This window comes from Arvicanthis niloticus, chromosome 2 (assembly GCF_011762505.2).
Source record: "Arvicanthis niloticus isolate mArvNil1 chromosome 2, mArvNil1.pat.X, whole genome shotgun sequence".
Taxonomy (NCBI): domain Eukaryota; kingdom Metazoa; phylum Chordata; class Mammalia; order Rodentia; family Muridae; genus Arvicanthis; species Arvicanthis niloticus.
The window spans coordinates 103,695,531-103,711,528 of NC_047659.1; the positions used below are offsets into that span (position 1 = coordinate 103,695,531).

Here is a 15,998-nt window from a genome sequence, read left to right on the forward strand (position 1 = left end):
TTGCCAGGTAGGGCAGGCTAGCTGGCCAGTGAATCCCAGAGATCCACCGGTCTCAGCCTCCTCACTGCTGGGCTTACAAGTGTATACCTCCATGTTCATCTTTTTAAAAACATGGTTTCTGGGGATTGATAAGGCAAACACTGTACTTACTAATCTCTCTTTCCAAAGAGTGCTTTTCTGTTTAAGCTTCTTAAATGACTTTTGTCATTATTTACAGGATCTCAAAGATAGAGACCACACAGTGTGTCACAGTAAAAGATTTAAAAGGGCTCTCATTTCTTTGTCTTAAATATCTGAGTGGAGTTTGGAGAAACAAGTTTGGAGTGGCACGTGTAACATGGCCACTTCTACTTACAAATGTATTTGAGTAACTAATTATAAGCTTGTGGAAATGATTTATGCAAATAGCGTTCCTTTCCCCTCATTCCACTTGAAGGGCTACAGTGCTCTGCCCTGGGCATGGGAGTTTACTTCCTTGTAAAGGAGGGTTCTCCAGCAAAGGCTTGAGGCGGGCAGAAAGCACAAGTAATTTTCCTGTCTTCCTTTGCCAAGAGTCTAAAGGGCACAGTGGCCCCGGCGGGGAACTCACTCAGCACTTTGCAGATATCAGCGACAGCCTTAAACACCACAGCCGAAAAGCTGACGCGCAGCCGCACGGTCTTGGCGTTGGGTAGGCGAAGGCGAAGCATCTTATGCTGAGGGGTGAAGAGAAGCTTGGCATCGGCCTGGACCCCACACTTGTCCAGGGTCCAGTGCGTTTTCAGAAGCCAGCAGCGCTTCTGCTCCCACCACAGAGCAAAGTCTGACCAGTCTTGGGCTATGTCTGCAAAAGTGGAGAACACAGTTTATGAGAGGAAGCCGAGCACGCAGGTTGCAGACACCCCAGTCTATTCACGGCGGGTGAAGCACTAATCTTTAGCTTATCATCTCTTTTTATGGTTCAGGGCTCTACAGTTAGTTCTTAGCTTCCTTCCAAAGTCTCCCAGGAGGGGTGGGGAACAAATGTCGTCTGAACTCTACTCTTATTTACCTTTAAGTATTGTGAAAAAAAAAAAAAAAAAACAACCAACCAAAACAAATCTCTGTTGTAATGAATGCTAAATCATATCCCCAAGCCCTCTATGCATCAGTCTTGATGGCTTAATCAATCGTAATCTCTTATAGAAATTAATTCTTGTACTGCTGGCTCACAAGGGAACAGTGACGGCTCCCACGGGCCACACAGAACACAGAAAGCGGACAGTTCATTCTTCTCAGCTGCGTCCACCTCCTCTAGCAGTTTTATGCATGCAGTGTGCAGAGCACAGCGCTGACGTCAGAGCTGCACACGCTCCCCCTCGGTGTGGGCATCCAGACTTTCCTTCAGCACTACTATCAAAGGTGAGATTTCCTTCCGTCAGTGTGAAGTCAGTTCAATCTTTCATTTTGCTAAATTAGGAGACATCACTTTTTTTTTTTTTTTTTTTTTTTTTTTTTTTTTTTTAAGTGTTGATAGGGGAGTTTTGAGATAGAGTTTCTCTGTGTAGCCCTGGATGTCTTGGAACTCACTCGGTAGACCAGGCTGGCCTCGAGAGACATCAACATTTTAATTTACTTGTTATTTTTCTCTCAGGGATCTCTGCCTCTTCTTGAGTTAGAAAACCCTTCTTTCAATGCTTTTAGTAGAAGCATCAGATTATTTTGGAAGGTAATGGACCAGTAATTGTTCTCTGTGGCACAGAATATCTCTGCTGTGATTGGATTATGGCTGGAGTAGCCCCCAGGGCTTTATGAGTTAAGGGTTGATCCTAACTGTTAAGAATAAAGAATGTGGAGATTTAATCTGACCTCAGTATTGGGATGTGGAGCCTTTGGAAAGTATGTATGATTAAGTATGACTATTAAAACGCAGCCCTTCTGGTCGAATCTGTTGCCATGACAACAAAGCAGGAGAATCCAGGTAGAGACACTCATGGGAACACACAGATTTACGCCCCCCCCCCCCCCCCCCAAATACCTCACTCTGTCTTGAGAGCCTTTTGGTCTTCTGTCGTCAGATATAGTCCCTAGCCCTTTGGCCAGAACCATGTGCCAAAATAACCCTTTTTTCTTTACAGTCACCTAGCCTCAGGTATTTTTGTTATAACAATAAAGAAATGAAATAATTCAGTCCTCAAAAGAAATGTTTATCAAGAGATAATATATTCTACTACCAATATGAAGTGAAAATGAAAATAACTCAAATGTTCATCAAGGGATAAGTGGAAAAATTGTGGTAGGTTCATACAATCAAATATTATTTAGCAACAAAATTAGATGCACCCAAACTATATACAACAATATGGATTTCTTTTAAATATAAAATTAAATCAAAGAAAGCAACTATGTAAGCATATATCCTTTATGAGCCCATTTATATGAAGTCAAAAACAGCAAAATGAGAGGTCAACATCCAAGGCCTCAAAGAAACAGACAACAAAACACTAAACTCTAAGGCCAGAAGAAGACTTCTCTTTGTTGGTGGACAAGGGTGAAATGACACATTGACAGCAAGCTGAAGTTAGCATGAAAATTATTAAGTATTTACAAAGAATGGACTCCGTAGTCACATGTCACCTACGATCTCTGTGGGTGTCTGGTGGGATGAGCCTTGACCTTGTGGGAGTATGGCATTATACCTGTTATACACACACACACACACACACACACACACACACACACACACACACATATGTATTCTAATATAGTTTGCCATCATATTTTGAGCTTTTACAAAGTTGTCTGGATCCATTGGAAAGCTTTTACACGGTTCCTTCTTTCTCTTCCTGGGAGAGACTAGAGGTGGGGAAGGGGACCATGCTGTCAGGAAATCTAGGGCCAGCCATGGAACATCATGGAAGGGGGAGGTAGCACAGAGGGGTTCAAACACAGAGAAACCATGGAGAAGGCAGACTTACTCATCTGTTCCACAAGCCTGAGCATCACTCCTCCGATGTGCAGGTCTCCAGACACCCTCAGCGTGACCTCTGTCTGCTGCTCTTCATTGGCATGGTCAACTCGGACCACAAGCTCCCAGGACGCAGATGTAAAGTCACCAGACGATAGCATGGTGGCCCAGGCAGGTGTCTTCAGGAACAAAAGACAAAGATCAGCATGGCAGGGGACAGTGGAAGGTGGCAGCAGGTTCTCAGAGAAAAGCCATGACTTTTCATTTTTATATTTTTATTTTAGTTTCTTGTTCAAAGAATTCTGAAAGGTTCCTGGTACCTAGATATTAAATTAGGATCCTAATTGTACAAAGAGACTTATAAAAGTAATCCCAACTATCTAAAGTTCTGTTATTTTATTTTCTCTGTTGGGGTATGTCTTTTTGTCCCTATCAATCTTGGTTTTCCCTTTCTACTAGTTTTTCTCTGAACTATTTTGACAAAACACAATAAGCCATAGCAACCTTCCATGAGATCTTGAAGTAACTTCCATATTGACTGAAATATAGTTTGTGTGTGATAAAATGTACAGTAAAAATCTGTAAATTAAAATATGTAACAGTTCAACACATTTTGTGGTATCTAAAATATACTTCAGTAAACTCAATTTTAAGAAGCTTTCCACTAAAACCATTTCCCACTGAAGTCCTCTTTAGGATCTCTCATAGACCAGTGTTATTATACTCCTCCTAGTAATAGTGGCATCTTCTGGTATGAGAGCCCTAAAATAAAAACTCAGCAAAATAACTGCATATCAGTCATTATCTTACCTTAATGTGTACGATGGCATAGGCATATGACAATAATAATTGTTGTGTCTGTGTGTACTTGATTTAATTAAGCTACTGTTTTATTTCTATAGTGTTAGGGTGTCTGACCCAGGGCCTTTAAAAATATTTTAAATAAAGGCACTTAAATGACTGTCAGGACGCTTTTTTCATGTCCCTATGCAAGACAGCTTAAGAGAAGAAGGCATGCATTCTAGTCAAATGATCTTAGCACTGAGCTGTATAGCCCCCACCCAAAGAAAGTCACTCTTTTAAAGCACAAGATTTTTATTTTTGAGACAAGGTCACTCTATGGCCACCACCTTGCAATCCTCTTGTCTCAGCCTCCCAAGGGCTGGCATGACAGGTGTGTGCCACTACTCTTGGTTTTAGATACATTGTTGGCAAAAGATAAAACAACAACAACAACAACAAACCCCCAAAATCCAACCAACTAACAAACAAAAAACAAACATGAGTGACAGGCCAAAATTTAGTCTTTAAGATAGAGTAGGGAGTTTAAACCCATAGTTTTCTCCTACCTGGAGGTGCTAAAAGGCAAAACAAACAAACAAACAAACAAACAAAACAAATATAACCCAGACTGTTATGATCTTGTGGTTTTGGGAAAACCAGAATCCAAAGCAGACAGAACTTCAGCAAAACTTGAGATATTGGCTCAAATGAGGTTGCTAATTTGGGCCTTTAAAAAAGATTTTAAATAAAGGCACTTAAATGACTGTAAGGACGCTTTTCCATGTCCCTATGCAAGACAGCTTATGAGAAGGCCATGCTTCACAAGGTCTATCTCGAGGGACCTACTGTACTAACATTCCCAAGACAGCACTCCTAACTGTGACAGCCAGTCTCATACTCTGAGACCCAGCAGCTTCTGTGGCTCACATTCTGCTTCACAACAGGCAAGAGAAAAAGTAGATGCAGGACTCAGTCCCTGCATCAACCAGCAGGACCCATCTGAAGCTGAGATGGTGATGGTGTGGTGTGTGAGGGGCACTGCCTTCATAACAGTGGATAATTAAACCACCAATGTCACGCCACGTGTTCATCTCAGATGGCATATCTATCTGTAAGCCCTAAGTGAATTTCAAAAATGCACTAGATACATTCACTACCACAAATCCAAAGATCTACTAAGGCACATCTGAATGTGGTTAGGACAGATTTAAGGTGTCTGAATCAAATTCAAGAGCTCAGGAATGCTTTATAACCAGAGGTATCCCAAGGAGCAGTGCAAGGATGCTGGGGGTGGGGTGGGGGCTCTCAACACAGAGGCCAAAAGACCGATTGCAGTTACTGATTGAACTGGCCAGAATGCTGGCTCCCCTCATCAGCCTGCAGCATTTCTGTGCATCAGCTCCTTCACTCTCATCAACACCCATTATAAACTAGGAAACTGGGGTTTAGGGATGGTGATCTTACTGCAAAATCACATTAAGTTCAGTGGGGGAACCCAAACATGAATGGTTTCCCTTTACTCTAAACTTATCCGTCACTCTGAGAACCGTCCTTGGCGATTTTGCAACAACCGGAGAAAAAACTCTTAACACGGGAATGAATTCTTTTAACAACGTCAATCATTTCTACAGACAGATCAGCAGTGAAGAGACAATAAAAACAGCCTCTTCACGGTCAACTCGACATGGAAGAGCCTTGCAATCTCCAAAATGCTATTTTTTTTTTTTTTTGGAGGCTGAGTTTCAAATAATGTTTTGCACATAAATAAATAACTTTATTTTTAAAAGATGATTTATTTTTGCTCATTTTCTGGGCCTTCAGGGTCAATTTTAAAACAAAGGACACGGGGTTTTTAGTTTTCCTGATTGGAGTGAATAACTCATTTGTATAGAAATGGACAGATCCCTTGCAACGAAAATTCCTCCTAAATGAAGAGGATCTGGTTTTCCCACATTCCTTTCCTATCTCTCCGCGCCTTCATGCCTTCATTTTGGCCAGACGTTCTCATCCTCAACAAGTTGTTACTTGAGGATCAAACTTCAGCCGGGCGGAAGCTCACCCACGGAGACCGAAAATAGGAGGCAACGAGGCTCGTTGGATTTACCTTCCCTGGTGAAGGTCGCTCCGCCCCATTGAAAGAGAATGTGGGGAAGAAAAGAGAGGGAAGAAAGCCCGGGATATAACCCGGACGCACGGTTTTGGAGGGTGTCGCAGGGCCCTAGGTGCCCAGACACCTGCCCTTTGCCTATTAACGAATGCAGCCCGCGCTGAATACAAGTGTTTCCTGTGCACGGCCAGATTCCTGGGCCCGAGAAGGTGATCACCTCCTGACAAAATTATTTCAATTCAACAACGATTTAACCGCACAGAGCTGCAGAAAAGAAAGGGAACAAGGGTCCCAAGTCCCCGCAGTACAGGTTCCAACCTGGCGATCCCCGCCTCCGCAGCCAGAGAGCTCACCTGTTATGGAGCCCGCGGCGTCCAGTCTGCAGCCGGCACGTGGACAGCTGCGTCCCCAGAGGCCGCCTTGGGCGAGCAGGGGTCTCGCGGGAACCGCACAAAGGCACAGCAGGTCTAGTGACGTTGCGGGGACCTCGCGACAGCCAGTACGAGCTCCTGGAGCCAGCCGCCCAGCGCCCAAGCACGGTCCGCGTCCCGGGGCCGCAGCGTCCGCGGCGCGGGCTAGCGCGGCGGGCAGGCGGGGGCACGTCCAGCCCAGCCTGCTAGGTCTTGCTCTCGCTCCAAGGAGGAGAAGGCTGCAGATACAATAAGGGTTTAAGGGAGCCGCAGGGCTGCTCCAGGTAGGAGCCAAGCAGCCTGGAACACACTCCACCCCTCCTGCCTCCACTTTTATATGGCTTTTCCTGGACGCCTCCAGCGTTCTGGGTATCCTGAAGCTCTCCAGTACTGGCCCAGGACTCAAGGCCCAGTCGTTTTTCCCTGCCCCTTAGGTAAATTCGTCACTGATACCCGGGACCCGGGAGAATCCCTTCTTGTCTGCAACTGTCTACCTATGCGGAGTTCTGGAGCAAACCTGACCAGACAGGTGGCATGCACAGAGAGGCGATTCACCTCTGAGTAAAAGGGTGATGTCAATCCTCTAAAAAAGGTGAGGCATGCCAGGAGGAAGCCCTCTGATCAGACTAAGCTCCAGGCCAAAGGCTAGACCACTCCTGGAGTGGCTCACCCCAGGCAGTCATCTGTTATTTTCCTGTTGGATGTATTCTCCAGACAGCTGCCCGCCCAGGAAGTGTGGGCGACTTTGGGTAATTACCACAGCGGGTCAAACTCCCCCCTCCCCCTGGGCAGCATACATTTGAATGTTTACTGTGCCAGGCCTGGGGCGGGGATCTGGGGATACAGTGGTTAAGAAAACAATAGTTCTTCAACTGGAAATGAGTAGAAGGCTGGGTGGCAGCCACTCCTTGGGAAACTTTATGCATCATGCCTCAGCCCTCGGGTGTGTAGTGTACCAATGAGGTGACTCTGACGTTAACTCCTTAAATCGGAATATTCTGAAATTTAAAGTCGAATCTTGGGTTTTGTTTTGTTCGAACATCGCTATGTTTAGAAATTGTTTTGGCTTACAAGTCTCTAACATTTGAATTAAAAGCTCGGTGGCACAGAGCTTTTATGACACACAGTACTCTACATTCTAGCCCCAATACCTAAATAGATATCACTTGAACTTTGTCAACAAATGCAGGGTCTTAAGAGCTGAGGGTGCAGTTCAGTGGCAGAGCACTTGTCCCTGAGTTCCTTCCCCGGCACGCACAGAAGAAATTTTATGCATAAAAATAATTAAGAATTTAGGGGAAGCGCTGGCTAGTTTTATGTCAGTTTGACAACAAGCCAGAGTCATCTGAGGAGTTAACATCTATGAAATTGCCTCCATAAGATCTGGCTGTAGGCAAGCCTGTAAAGCATTTCCTTAAGTACTGATTGATGTGTGTCAGCCCATTGTGTGTGAGACCACCCCTGGGCTATTGGTCCTGGGTTCTACAAGAAGGCAGGCTGAGCCACATTCCTCCAGGTTTCTGCCCAAGAGTGGGGGCTGGGTGGTAGCGTGGAGTGTTGGAGTTGTGGGACTGATGGGGGTGTTGGGGTAGTGGTGATAGTGAGGTGTCTGGGTGGTAATGTAGTGTCCCTGACCTGACTTCCTTCCATGATGAACTGAGATATAGAAGTGTAAGCAAAATAACCCCTTTCCTCTCCAATGTTCTTTTGGTAATGGTGTTTCATCACAGCAATAGTAACCCTAACTAAAACAGGGGAAGTTCCTAACTTAGTACAGTCAGCCATAGGGATGGGGCTGTCACCAGACCTTGGGCAGACAGCATGCTTTTAACTGAATGGCTTTCTGAGAAGTCTGCTCCTGGCCAATTAGAACTGAAGCCTGTACAGGTTCAAAGCTGCAGTGTGACCTTAGAGGATTAATGACTCTTTTAGTACAGATTTTCTATCCCACTGAAAATTGCACTAAACTTATACTAAAGAAAACTGCCCTGAAGAATCCCTCTGGATTGTATTAAAAGTAAGTCAGCAGGTTTTACGTATCCTCCTTGCTGTTATTACAAAAAATGTATATAGATGCTCCTTGACATCTATATAAATTACATCACCAAAAGCTCGCTGTAGGTTGACAGAATCTTGAAGTAGAAATGAATTTAATATACAGTCTCCAAATATAGTTTGGTAGTAAGGTTTACCAGAGAACAGTGTTTTTTTTTTTTTTTTTTCCCCTCATGATAGTGTGGCTAGCTGGCTGCTGTGCCCAGCAACAAGGGAATGTGTTCAGACTCCAAACATAAAGCAATGCTTGTTGCTTCTGAACCACTGAGTGTTCAACCATGATTTAAAAAAAAAAAAAAAAAAAAATAGCCACCCTTCTTGGAAGGGTTTTGCAGTCATTGCAGTTCATTTAAATGGAACAGATGTATTTATTCCGTGTCTGTCTTGTTTGGTTAAATATATCTGTGATTTTCTTTTATAGTATGTATCCTAGACTTGTGATGTAACATTTTACTTATCACTTGGTTATTTTAAGTTTATGAAATGGGCGGAGATCACGAGTACAAAGTGGATTAGAGAGTGCTTTCTGGACTTCAACATTTCACACCCTTCCACACAGCCATGTACACATACACACACCCACGTATATACAAACATACCCATGCACACTTATATACATACACACACCCATACTCACATACACACCCTCACACCCACATATGCCCCCACCCACCCACCTACGCACATATACTCATCTACCTCCTTTCTCTCTTTTAAAACACAAGCCGAATCAACACTGAGTCTTTAATGAATACATATTAATCAGCAGTGAACTTAATTTGCCTGTTTATTTCCTTAGTCACTGTGTTAGCTAGATGTGGACCTGGACATGGTAACACAAAATGAAAACACGCAGTGGCTTATCTTCAAAGTTTAAGTGCAGTGTGGAGGAATAGGAAATAGAGATGTCCAGTTCTGCCAGGTGTATAGAGTGGAGGTGTGGCATGCGGATTGGCTTCAGAAGGAAGGTGACTTATTTCCTTACTAGTCTTTGACAACTTCCCCATGTGTGTAATGTGTTCTGGTCACAGTTATCTCTCCTATCACCCACTCACTTCTACCAGGCCCCTCCTTCTTCCTTGCAAGCTACTATTTTCACCTATTCTCTCTCTCTCTCTCTCTCTCTCTCTCTCTCTCTCTCTCTCTCTCTCTCTCTCTCTCCATGCTGAGGTTAACCAGGGTTGCTTGCATACACACATGTAGTCATAGCTGCTGTGAGTTCATGAGTCGCGTGGCTGTGCCATACTCAGAAGATGGCAGTTTATAGCCTTCCTCTGCTCAGTCCAGCTCTTACATTCTTCCTACCTGCTTTCTGCTGTTTCTCAGATCCCTGCAGGGGGCGGGGGCATAGCTGTACCTCTCAGGGCTCATCATTCAACAGTCACTTGTGCTCATCATTTTGACTCAGTATGAGCTTCTGCATTAACCAGAAGCATCTCTGACCAGGGCTGCGAAAAGCACTAACAGGAATAATTAGAAAGTAGCTGGACAGCATGCTCATTTAACAAAACAGCAGTGGTGTGCGCCTTCAAAAGGTCCCTAGCCGCGGGCTTTTGTTCAGGTTGACTGTGTCAAACTTGAGATCCATCCAGTGGCACAGACTTAAGTGGATGGTTGCTCCCCTAACTTTCGAGCCACTACTGTACCGGTGCATGCGTCTTGCCTGGCTTCCTGCTACTGTAGAGTGTGGCATCGATAGCTGGACAAGACTGTTGGTGACTTTCCTTCCCCCAAAGCCTGTGTTGTGCCTTCCAGTACTAGCCTGAGAGAAAGAAGTTTCTAGGTCATTTCCCATTTGACTTCTTGGTTTTGCAACAAAAGTGTGTGGTGTTTTCAGCAATAGGGTTTTACCATGTAGTTCTGGTGGGTAACCAAGAACAACAGTAGACTGTACCACTTTGGTGCCTTCTGAGCCTCAGAAGTCAATTACCAACAATACATCTGTATTTCATCTGGGGTTTGGAGAGATGGCTCAGTGGTTAAGAGCACTGACTGGTCTTCTAGAGGTCCTGAGTTCAAGTCCTAGCAACCACATGGTGGCTCACAACCATCTGTAATGAGATCTGATGCCCTCTTCTGGTGTGTCTGGTGTGTACAGCAACAGTGTACTCAGATACATAAAATAAATCTTTTTTTTTTTGTTTTTGTTTTTGTTTTTGTTTTTGGAGACAGGGTTTCTCTGTGTAGTCCTGGAACTCACTTTGTAGACCAGGCTGGCCTCGAACTCAGAAATCCGCCTGCTTCTGCCTCCCAAGTGCTGGGATTAAAGGCGTGCACCACCATCGCCCAGCAAAATAAATCTTAAAAAAAAAGATTTTAGCTTAAAAATGCTAAAAAGTCTGGCAACTAAGTAAGAAATGCAGCAGATACATAAGATTTTATTTTCACAGAGTTCTTGGGATGTACACAAAAGTAGTGGCTTCAGCTGTACAGAAAGCATGTTCATTCTTTGTAAAGATGAAGTTTAATTTTAATTTTTTTAAATCACTGGAGTCCTTCCACCAGCACTTCTATGCTCATGTAAGTTCTAAAATGTTGCCCTTGCCATAGTGGAAAGAGCATGTCTCATGCATCTGCAGGCCCTGGATGAAGACAAAGGGAATAACAAGGCATTCCACAAATGCCATGCTGCAGCCACTCACAGAAACATGGCTGTTGCTCTTCCTCTCCCTCAGGAGCCATCTCTTACTCCCTTTTGCACTGTTGTCATACTCAGAACATACAGTGATAATTAAGTCTTTTTCCTACCCCTGATTATAAGTTTTCCTTCCCTGGAGATAATAGTTGCCTGGTTCTCTAGAAACTTCTTAAGAAAATGACAGGGTTCCAGATACATCATCATTATACCTTCTGCTTTTCTCCCTTTAGAATGTCTGTTGACTATAGTAAAAGGCAGACATTTTCAGGGCTGCCTCACCTCCTTGAAAACTCTGATGTAATATTTGTGGAAACTCCCTTGATTCTGTCACAGTCTAGAAGTTAGAACTCACATTGCCTAATTGCTCCTGCAGCCATGCTCCAGGCTGAAGTAACACCTTTTCATTCAGCTGCGCACCAACAGGTAAGACTTGTGATGTGGAAGAGAGGGAGGTGAGAAGGCGGGATGTGCTGGGGGTTTTCATCCCTCCTGATGGTGGCAGAGTGACTAACGTGGTGGGAGTTGTGCAGTGCCATCAGTGATGCACACTGAAGCCGAGGTAAGATGCATCTTCCTCCAGTCAGTCCCAAAGCATGACCAGGCATTGATACCTAGTTCCAACCCTTGCTTGCTGTACCCAAAGATGCTGCATTTAATGCTTAATTATTTTTTTTTTGCTCAAATAGCCATGGTGAATTCTGTTATTTGTACCTGATACAGAATGTGGCATTTAGAAGCAAGGCTAATGGCAGGGAAGGTGGGACAAACGTTTCAGACTGGAAAGTAATGACTCCTATTATACTCTTGCTCAAACCGTGTGTGTGTGTGTGTGTGTGTGTGTGTGTGTGTGTGTGTGTGTGTGTATGGGTATAAATATAAAATATTTGTAAAATATTTGTAAGGGTATGGTGTTATTTATCACAGGCAATTTGCCTGTGGCTATACTCCTCAAAAAAGAAAACAAACAAACAAACAAACAAACAAAACTTCCTCCAGCTTCCAGCTATCATTAACGTGTAGCTCCTCAGCTAGAAATATGACTTCATGTGCCCCTCTCCCATCCGTGATGGAATGCTGACCAGGTCTTGAGCTTGTACAGGTCTTGTGCAGTGAACCACAGCATTAAGACTTCATGACTGCCGTGGCTGTGTCATGACAGAAGACAGCATTTCATAATGTTTCTCCCTCTGCTCTTCCATTCTTGTGACACTCTCCTCTGTGGTGTTCCCTGAGTCTTGAGTTAGGGTTGATATAGTTCTTCTTCAAGGGCTGAATGCTCAACAGTTACATATTCTTATCGCTTTGACCAGTTATGAATCCCTGCAGTTAACCACCACCCACCGAAGAAGGAAGTTTGGTTGACCAAGGCTGAGAGTAGCACTGATAGATGGCTGTAAACACAGGCATTTGGGAAGCAGCCCAACAGTGTGTTTGGTTAGCAAGACAACAGTGGTAAGTTCCTCCTAGGCCTGTGAGCCCGGAACCACAGTGTTTTGATCACATTTACAGCACCAGAAATGAATTCTTTCCTGGGAGTGGACCTCAAATCCAACCCATCATTTGTACTCTTCTAACTTCCAAGCTTCTTTTTTTCAGTGGGCACATTGTGCCTGACATATAGAGTGGGTAAGACTGTGCATCACTCTTCTCAACCAGTGGCCTGCGTAGGACATTCCAACACTATAAAAGTTATCCAGCAGGGGGAGGTTCCTAGCTTGATTTTTATATGTCTGACAAGCAAAGTGTGTGATGTCTTTAGCGATGTGGTCTCTCTAATTCTGGTAGGTAACCAATAGGAACGGCAATTGCTGCATTAGTTTGAGGACCTCTAGAACCTCCCTGATCAATAAATAACACATAGGGAGGTATTCCACATCCACCACTGATTTTTAATGAATAACACATGGTGTCTAGGAGCAGTATTGTCTATTCATATAAGGTAGGTCCTCAATCCAAAGTCCCTTCAAATATTTTAAATTAGCTTATATGTTTTTGGATTTACACATACTCTTTATTTGGTTAACCCTTACCTTTTCTTCTCCTCCATCCCCACTACTGATTTAACCATTCCACTCTCAGTATTCCCTCTGTCTTGTCTTTCTTCCACTTCACTTCATCCTCATTTAACCCTTTAGCCCCCAGTATTTCTCCCCCTTTTTCCACATCATGTGTGTTGTGCTATCTCTAACTTCCTTAGGAGCCCCACCCCACTGTGAATCCTTTCTACCTTCCTGACCTCTATAGACACTCCAAATTAGACACATACATCTTAATGCTCAAAGCAAGGATCTGCGTAAGAAAGACCACGTGGTACTTCTGGGCCAGGTTACTTTGCTTAGTGTAATGTTTTCCAATTATGTCCATTTTTTTTTCTGTGAATTTCACTTTTTTTTTTTTACAGCTGAATAATATTCTACTCCATACAGGTACATATTTTCATCATCCGTTATTTATTAATAGGCATGTAGGCAGATTTCCTTTTTCTAGTTGCTGTATCTAGTAGTGGCCCATGTGATATTTGAGATGCATATTGCAAACAGAGAGACAGTAATATTGGGGATCATGGTGAGGGGCGTTCAGAATGTTGGTTCATGTTGATTACTTCTTTTCTGTAGCAGCAGAGATTGGTGTATTAGCTACTTTTTTTTCTGCTGTGATAAAACAACATGACCAAGGCAACTTACAGAAGAAAAAGTTGACTTGGGCTCAAGCTTCCAGAGGACTACAGTCCATAAGTGCAGAGTGAAGGCATGGTGACAGGAACAGAAAGTGAGGGTTCAGACCTTGAACTGTAAGTAAGAAAAAGAGCAAACTGGAAATGGCAGAATCTTTAAATTCTCAATGCCCACCTTCAGTGACATACTTCCTCCAACAAAGCCTACTGATTCTCTCCAAACAGCACCACCAACTGGGGACCAAATGTTCATATACCCAAGACTATGGGGGTTGTCTCCAAGACTATGGCAGTTGTCTCCTTCAAACCACCACAACTGCTAAAGAGGATAAGCCAAGACCAGAGCCAACACCTGACAAAAAGATGAGAGAGACTCTCCTTTTCCAGGAAAGCATATATGCAACTTGAAGTCCAAGCTGACTGAGAACTCTATAATTTGGGCTGAAAAGAAAGAAACTACCACTTTATTTAAAGCCAAGATGGTATAAGCATCTGAAGCCCTGGTTAGCAACAGTGTTTTAAGGACCTATGGAATTCACGTGACCACTGCATGCATAGTGTATGTTCAAAATGCCCTGCAGTCTGAAGTCCTTGTCTGTAGCTCTTTGCCAAAGGAGGCTCTTTCTTCAGATCCCACTTTGAACCTAGTTCCGTGGATCCCAAAGATGGCAAGAGTGCCTTTCTTACATCATTGTTCTGAGAAGAATGTGCTTCCTCCAGTTGCATGAGACAGGTGGCCCAGAACCTTGGTACAAACTACACAGCTGCTTTTGGTGCTTGGCCACTGTGGGTGTTCTGGGTCATTGGGCAGCTGTTAGCACAGCCAGCATTTGGGAAGAACTTTTTGTGTCTCAGGCACAGTGCCAAGCTGTCATCAATCTTTATACTCCAAGAAAGCATCATTATGCAAATGAGGAGATTGAAGCTTAAGAAACATAGACAACTCAACCCTGGTTACCTGGTTTCTGAGTAGTAAATTCAAGATTCAAACTTATTCATGTTTAAATTACAAATCTCCCAGCAGCCTAGAGTCTGCACTCACAAGCAACACTACTTGCGCAAATTTCTGGCAGAGTCTGAGACCTTGTTGCTGTGAAGGCTCTGCTGCCACCAGAGTTGCTTCTGGTAATCACCTTTGTTTAGATTGTCCTTTCCATGTTCTCCACCATTTCCAGCCTTTCATGATATATAATCTGCCGTTGTCTCCATCAAGATGTAGCTCTGTGAACCAATGTCTTGAGCAACAACAGGAAGGAGAAACTTTAACTGTCCCAAGATTGATGTTTTATTATGTGAAACTGGACCACATCTTACAAAACTGGGATTGTTTTCAATGAGCAGCTGCCTCTGGAACACTTTCCAGGACATAACAAAGCCTGTATGTCTCACAGAAGCCATACTCCCTTTCATCCATGGGCAGAAAAATATGCTCCTTCTCCTTAGACCCACAGGATAGCAGGGCAAATGATAAAAATACTTTTCTCTCGTTATAGAACATCAGTCTTGCTTGTCTGACATGTTGTGTAATGTGATTGTCAAGCTTTGCACTCATTGACTCCACTATTTTGGATAATTTTTATTTTCCCTCAACATAATTCTGTGCTAAATTTTTGTGTATATGGTTAAGGACTTCCATATGATGAATCCACATACCTAGATTATATCAAAGATTATATGCTAAAGGGTTTGTGTATGATTACCACATTTTTTACCCAAAAGATTATTCACATGATCTCTCCAGTACCATGTTAGAGCTCCAAAATATTATTGCTACAAAACACTGTCTTGTACCAAATATGAGTACTCTCTTAAGTGCTCTGCTAGGACCAAGGTTTTCTGCACTAAATACATAAGTGAGATAGTAGGAGTGTATGCCAGACAACTGAAAATATATCAACACATGCACTTATAGCCTTATTCTTAATATTCTCAGATACCTTAGCTCAGAGATATCCAAATGTAACATGCATCTCAGGTACTTGGGGGATTTTGTTACAGTGAAAATTCTGATTGATTGAGAGTCTTGGTTGGAGCTGTTTTATTTTAGCAAGCTCCCAGGTGAGGCCAACGCAGGCTACATTTGACTAATCAGGTTCAGTGCATCTTAATTCCTGTAATAATCTAACTTGATAGATTTTAAAAATCATCTATATTATCATTTTTGAGTTTTTAAAATAGGGTCTCACTGTGTAACTCAGGCCCGGAATCCACTATGTAATAAGGCTGGTCTCAAACTGATAATGACTCTTCTACTTCCGTCTCTCCAGTGTGGGGATGGCAGGTGTGAGCCACCACTCCCCCCCCCATCTTTACATCACTGAAGAGAAATCAAAACCGATTAAAGTAAATTGTCTACAACGCTAACACTGTAGTATATTTGGAGCTCGTTTCACCCATGTATTTCT

The 15,998-nt window shown here is 43.3% G+C and overlaps 1 protein-coding gene and 1 long non-coding RNA gene across 2 annotated transcripts in view; one reads left to right on the forward strand and one right to left on the reverse strand.

The window, feature by feature from the left end:
• Positions 1-6,902, reverse strand: part of Fermt1 (FERM domain containing kindlin 1) — a 43,960-nt gene extending 37,058 nt beyond the window's left edge. Inside the window, exons 1-4 of the mRNA XM_034496958.2 lie at positions 6,782-6,902; positions 6,170-6,465; positions 2,937-3,105; positions 590-823 (exon numbers count right to left, since the gene is read on the reverse strand). Coding sequence (XP_034352849.1) covers positions 590-823; positions 2,937-3,087 — 385 coding nt within the window. The 5' untranslated portion in view covers positions 3,088-3,105; positions 6,170-6,465; positions 6,782-6,902. The remainder of the gene's footprint in view (positions 1-589; positions 824-2,936; positions 3,106-6,169; positions 6,466-6,781) is intronic.
• Positions 6,903-6,931: 29 nt separating this feature from the next.
• Positions 6,932-15,773, forward strand: LOC143441439 (uncharacterized). The gene is made up of 2 exons (XR_013108828.1): positions 6,932-13,710; positions 13,819-15,773. It is a non-coding gene; the product is annotated as an uncharacterized LOC143441439 (long non-coding RNA).
• Positions 15,774-15,998: the final 225 nt, after the last annotated feature.